Source organism: Castanea sativa, chromosome 6 (assembly GCF_040712315.1).
Source record: "Castanea sativa cultivar Marrone di Chiusa Pesio chromosome 6, ASM4071231v1".
In the NCBI taxonomy this organism is placed as follows: Eukaryota; Viridiplantae; Streptophyta; class Magnoliopsida; order Fagales; family Fagaceae; genus Castanea; species Castanea sativa.
This window is the reverse complement of record NC_134018.1, coordinates 42352414-42358860: the sequence shown is the minus strand read 5'-3', so window position 1 is coordinate 42358860 and position 6447 is coordinate 42352414. Positions and strand designations below refer to the sequence as shown.

The following is a 6447-nucleotide window of genomic DNA, read 5'->3' as shown; positions in this document are numbered from 1 at the left end:
GTGAACTAGAAACTAGAAACATTTGCTTAGGTTAACATAATTTTATAAAAATAAAATAAAAAGTTATACCATCACAATATGAAAAAATAAAAACCTTTAAACTTTCATCAAAACAAAAAATTTATTCCAAAAAAAAAAACCAAAATTTTTTGTTTTTGGTAGGATCGGTAGGATCCCACTGCGATCCTAAACGTTTTGGTGAGGTAAGATCATAAAATCATGTAATCCTACAATCCAAATCGCGATTTTGACAACCATGATAATGGGGACCTTGCACATACTAGCAGAGCCAGAGGGGGGCCAGGGGCAAGTGACTCCTTTTTTTTTTTTTTTTTGGTATTAGTAGTCACATGGAGGGGGAAAAAAATACTTCTACTTGTTGAAACTTGAAAGTGACCAAACCACCTATTTCACTATTTTTTTTATATCATTATTTACACAATTTTTACTATTTATGATACTTTTCACAGCATTTTATCTTTGAATGATCCTAGAGATATTACAAATTTTACTACTTATGTCTTATAAATTGGCATGTCACCAATCATAAAAAATAATTTCAAACATTTATTCATTATATTTTTTAAGTAACATTAATCGTATTTTTACTCCATCAGTTTGTAAATTTTTTAGTAACTATGAATTGGTTGTTTTTGTTTATTTATTTTAATAATATGAAATATATTCATATTTGCTTACAATTGTTTATTTATTTTGTTATTATTGTTGATTAATATTTTTTAGATAAATTTTACTTTTAATATCATTTTTTAATTTTATCTCCTCTAGATTAAAATCCTAATTCCGCCACTACTTGCACACCACTTAGGGTGAGTTCAAGTGAAGTGATATCTAAGTAAAGTAATATCGTTAATCTTAGGCAGCCTGATGTGATGTGGTGTGGTGTATGATAGTTTTTTATTCTGAGCATCACCAATAAGCAGGGAAAAAACTATTTTTATTTTTTAAAATATATACATTATTTTACATTATTAAAATTATATCGTTTTTTGAGCTTACGCGATATTTAACGATCACGCCGATTGATGGAATTGGAATGTAAAAGACTAAAAGTTACTCTAGGTCTCAAAAGATCAAGGCAAAAGATCAAATTTTTTTAACAATTTAAAAATAAAAGATCATAATTTGTTAACATAAAAAACAAGAACCTAAAATTAAAGTATACTAAGCAGTGCATGCGCCATTCTAGACATGGACGGTGGCCTCATTCGCATACACACGTGTGTGGACATCATTGTGCCAACTAGGACCATGCAAATTTCGTTATCACCAAACCTACGGGGGGGGCATTAAAGTCCATTTAGATAATAAAACTCATCAAATGCCAAAAACTAAATATAATTGGTCGGCCACAAAATAAGAAAACAAAATCAATTAATAAAACACGCACACATAGGTCCCACCACCTCTCCTCATTTCTTCATCAACGTCGCTCATAACAGTTTATATAATCCCACCACACCCACTCACTACTCTCACACCAGAGATCAACGTACCCACTCAACTAAGCCAGAGAGCAAGAGCAAGAGAAAGTAAGAGAGCAAAAAAAAAAAATGGAGTGTAAAGAAGAGGATGTTAGATTGGGAGCCAACAAGTTCCCAGAGAGGCAGCCCATAGGGACAGCGGCTCAGAGCCAAGATGAGGCAAAGGACTACAAGGAGCCACCGCCAGCACCGTTGTTTGAGCCTGGTGAGCTTACTTCTTGGTCCTTTTACAGGGCTGGGATCGCTGAGTTCATGGCCACCTTTTTGTTTCTCTACATCACCATTTTGACTGTCATGGGCGTTGTTAAGTCTCCAACTAAGTGTTCCACTGTGGGAATTCAAGGGATCGCTTGGGCTTTTGGTGGCATGATCTTTGCTCTTGTCTACTGTACCGCTGGTATCTCAGGTTTGATAGCTTTAAACCCTAGTGTTACATTATTTAGTATTTCGTTTTATTTGTCTGTTTGTGTTTGTTGTAGTATATATTACTTTGTTTTCTTTTTATTTTGTCTATTTTTACAACCTTGGTCTTGAAGTAATTTGGCCTTTAGAGTTCTTCAACCTTTAGAAGTTACCAATTTTTCTTTTTAAATTATATTTTTGAAGTTTAATTATGTGCTTTAATTATTGATTATGAGCAACGATTTATGTTTTTAAATTCTATCTTGAAATACAATTTATTTCTAAAACTAGAAGTTCAATTTGCTATTGAATTCTTAGATTTAAAGTGGTGTCGCTTTAATAAAAAATAAAAAAAATTAGATAGATCATTATATTTTTAGTTCTTCGTTAGTAATCATTTCGTTTCAAATATTTGACCTAATTTGGGGACAAAGGAAACGTTTGATGCCTTGGTTTTTCCTTGGTTGGGTGTTGGAAAAAATTCATTTATAAAATATATTAAAGTATTGGTTAATTGGGTGTTGGAAAAAAAATTAATTTTTAAATTATATTAAAGTCTAGCTTCATTCTTAAATTATGAATTGTATCAAGTATCAGCTAGAAGTTTCCATCAAAAAAATATTTATCAGCTAGAAGCTACAAATATAGTTTTAAAATTATATTCTGTAGTCCAATTTAATTTTTTAAAATATAGGCTGCATGTGTCCTTGTGTCAATAATTCAAAGCCAAAATAGTAGTTCGATTGTTGTCTTTCCTTGGTTGGACGCAAAAAATAAAAAACTGAAATTTTACTATTTTAGAAGCTGGTTGGAACTGCATCTAAAAATAAAAAAACCTTGGTTGGAACTGCATCTTAAAAATTCACTCTCTTTTTTTTTTTTTTTTTTGCGTCCAACCAAGGAAAGACAACAATCAAACTACTAAAGTTTTAATTGGTTGCGTTGTGTCAATTAGAAGCTGAAATTTTAGTTTTAAAATGATATTTTGAAGTCCAAATGTCCAGTTCCATTTTAAATTATAGATAGTGTACTTGTGTTGTGTCAATAATTCAAAGCCAAACAGTGGTTTGATCTGTGAGTTTCCTCGGTTGCACGCAAAAAACAAATAAAACAATTTTACTTCTTTAAGTTATATTAAATTATAATTTCATCCTTCAATTATTGGTTGCCCTCAAAAATTGAAAGCAAAAATAATGACTTTACCCTTTATATTTTCTTGGTTGGTTCATGGCTATAGCCTGTGTACTTGTGTTGTGTCAATAATTCAAAGCCAAAACAGTGCTTTGATTTTAGCACCAAAAAAAAAAAATAGTGGTTTGATCCTTGCGTTTCCTTGGTTTCACACAAAAAAGTGAAAAACGTGTTAACAAATAAAACAATTGTACTTCTTAAGTTTATATTAAATTACAATTTCATCCCTCAATTATTGGTTACCCTCGAAAATTGAAAGAAAAAAATAATGATTTTATTTTTTGTATTTTCTTGGTTAATTCATGGTAAAAAAAAATTAATAAAAAAACGCCCACCGTGGGGCTCGAACCCACGACCACAAGGTTAAGAGCCTTGCGCTCTACCAACTGAGCTAGACGGGCTTACGTTCCCTCATTCTGATAATAATTTTGATCATGGTGATGCAGGGGGTCACATTAACCCAGCCGTGACATTTGGGCTATTTCTGGCAAGAAAACTTTCATTGACAAGAGCAGTGTTCTACATGGTGATGCAGTGCCTGGGTGCAATTTGTGGTGCTGGGGTTGTGAAAGGGTTCGAGAAGAGCCAGTACAAAGTTTTGGGTGGTGGAGCCAACGTTGTTGCCCCTGGCTACACCAAAGGTGATGGCCTTGGTGCTGAAATTGTTGGCACCTTTGTCCTTGTTTACACTGTCTTCTCTGCCACCGATGCCAAGCGTAGCGCTAGGGACTCCCATGTTCCTGTAAGTACATACATTTTCCTCTCTAGAATGGACCAAAATTTAAATTAATGTTACAGACATAACAATTTTCATAACAAAACAATAGAATTCCTGTAAGTACGTACATTTTCCTCTCTAGAATAGAAGAAAATTTAGATTAATGTTAATGACATAACAATTTTCATAACAAAACAGTCTAGTCAGTAAGGTTTTAAAGTTTTCATCTTTATTCACATTTGTGAATTTAAATTTACTGCAAAATTCGTCATGATCTTTGATTGGTACTAGTAAATTAGTACCAATAAATAATTGACCACGTGAAAATGACAATATTGTTTTTATCATAATCTTGTCACTATGTCTATATGATTCTTACCTTAAACTTCTAAAATATTCATGATTAGATTGTGATTGTTCACGAGGATTTTGTAAAGATTACTTAGTAAATTAATAAGAAATGGGTGAATGTAATAGTTTAATCATTGTTTTAACATATACGTGTTGAATTGAATGATCAGATTTTGGCACCTCTACCTATTGGGTTCGCTGTATTTTTGGTCCATTTGGCTACCATACCTATTACTGGAACCGGTATTAACCCAGCTCGGAGTCTAGGTGCCGCAATCATCTACAACAACGACCACGCCTGGGATGACCACGTAATTAAACCCATCTCTTCTCTTTGTCTAAGAATCTATAATAGGACCACATATTGAAAAGAACCATACGTGTTTGTAACACTTTTTCGATATGTTCCTAACACTTTTTTTTTTCTTTTCTTTTTTGTTCTTAACCTGTGGGTGCAGTGGATTTTCTGGGTGGGACCATTCATTGGAGCAGCACTAGCAGCTCTATACCACCAGGTTGTGATCAGAGCCATTCCTTTCAAATCAAAGTAATGATTGATTGATCACAGAACACATGATGCTTCTATTTGTGGCCGTTGATGTTTCAAGATAACGATCAGGCGGAGTTGGTTCAATTTCTCTGTTTCTTTTTTTGTTTTTCAATGTGTATGTTGTGTATGTAAGATGTGTAATACTACTAGCATGCTTCTTTTCTTTTCAAGGCCTTCTTTCATTGTCCTTTTTTGTGCAAAGGGAGGTTTCTGATGGGCCCCATCTCTGTTTGGTGAGCTTGTATGTTTGGTTGTGAATTTGTGTATTGTCAATTCAGAAATAACACCGACCAAACCTACTTCAATCTCATGCACTGCTATCTCACCTATTTTAATCCTAATTATTAGTAGTTTAACGTGAAGATTAGGTACTCGTTGGCACCATCTATATTGGAACAGATTAGTTAGGAAAAAGTAATTATATACCTAGGATGAAAAACTTTTTTAATTGTTCATAAGAAACATAAAGTAGATTTTAAATAACTTGTAACAGTTTGTTTTATTCTTTTTAACTTTTGGTGCATACCTCACACAACTTGGGTTGTAATTGAATATTTAACTTGCTTTGTGAGATTCGTATCACTCACAATTTCATGAACAACACAATTAGGACCACACAAGTACGAATTTCATATAAAAATAGTCCGAATCTCTTTAATAATTTCTCACTCCAGGTTTAAGGATAGATGATAACCTCAAAGAGATGGTCAAAGAAAGAACATTTTGAAAAATACTTTAGTTTTGAAAAATCAATTAATGGATCAAAATGAGAATTGACCCAAAATGTATGGATCAAAAATGTATTTTTACATCTCTCTTTTTTCTTTAGTCTATCGTAGTTGTTATGTATTGAACGCATAATTCATTTTATATTCTTATGTGGTTGTGTCATAATTCATGAGCTGGACAAAATCCAAATCCAACCTAATTTCTAATAATACTTTTCGTTATAGTTAGATACTGATATCTACCTACTTAGACTGAGATTGATATTCAACTTTCTTTGTTCCCCTTTTGATTGAGAACATTGTGCTTATCTTAGGAAATCATTAAACAAAATGATGTAAAATACGGCACATGAAACCTGTCTAACTAAATCAATTTCTATGCCAAAAAGAAATTAATGGAATCAAAATAAAGTGTCTGAACTCTGAAACTCTAGGAATGTCGAATAGGCATTAACAAATTTTCATTGCTAAAATTCACTTAAAATATTATTATGCTGTATGGCTTAAGCTCCATACATTTTGAGATCACATGAAATGAAAAGTACTCCAAGTAGACCAAAGTTTGGTCGAAGGGCATACTATAAGAATGAGGAGGCAAAGTAAGAAGTAAGAACGTTTAAAAAATATAAAAAAAGTAAACAAACTTTGAAGTTATATAAGAAATAAGAAAGTTTGGGGGACTAAAATATAAAAGAAAGTACTTTAAGGTTTTGGACCGGGCTTGCCTAGCATGCATGTATCGCCGCCCATGGCTAGGTCCTAAAAATAATAAATTGTAGGAGTAGGACCAAATACATGAATACTACTAATAAGTTAGGCTACACCCTTCTCGAACAAAAAAGTTAGGCTACACTATCCACCTGGTCTAGAAAAATAGTGATTTGTCAGAGCTTTGAAAATACAGACTTATTAGGGCATCTCCAATAAACTCTTTAAACCCAATTTTGGAGAGCAACCCACAAAAAAAAAAAAAAAAATACATTTTACCACCCTAAACTATAC

At 32.7% G+C, this 6447-nt stretch overlaps 1 protein-coding gene and 1 non-coding gene across 2 annotated transcripts; one reads left to right on the top strand and one right to left on the bottom strand.

Moving 5' to 3' along the window:
- The first annotated feature begins 1387 nt into the window (after positions 1-1387).
- LOC142640419 (aquaporin PIP1-2) lies at positions 1388-5027 on the top strand. The gene is made up of 4 exons (XM_075814500.1): positions 1388-1911; positions 3545-3840; positions 4338-4478; positions 4626-5027. The coding sequence occupies exons 1-4, from the start codon at positions 1575-1577 to the stop codon at positions 4716-4718; spliced, it is 867 nt and encodes a 288-aa protein (XP_075670615.1). The 5' UTR covers positions 1388-1574; the 3' UTR covers positions 4719-5027.
- On the bottom strand, positions 3427-3499 carry TRNAK-CUU (transfer RNA lysine (anticodon CUU)). Its single transcript has one exon. It is a non-coding gene; the product is annotated as a tRNA-Lys (tRNA).
- Positions 5028-6447: the final 1420 nt, after the last annotated feature.

What these genes read in the sequence shown, in the direction of transcription:
- LOC142640419 (XM_075814500.1), top strand. Translation starts at nt 1,575, where the DNA reads ATGGAGTGTAAAGAAGAGGATGTTAGATTGGGAGCCAACAAGTTCCCA. An exon ending in CTGTACCGCTGGTATCTCAG is followed by an intron (nt 1,912 to 3,544) that starts GTTTGATAGCTT and finishes ATGGTGATGCAG; the next exon opens with GGGGTCACATTAACCCAGCC. An exon ending in ACCACGCCTGGGATGACCAC is followed by an intron (nt 4,479 to 4,625) that starts GTAATTAAACCC and finishes CTGTGGGTGCAG; the next exon opens with TGGATTTTCTGGGTGGGACC.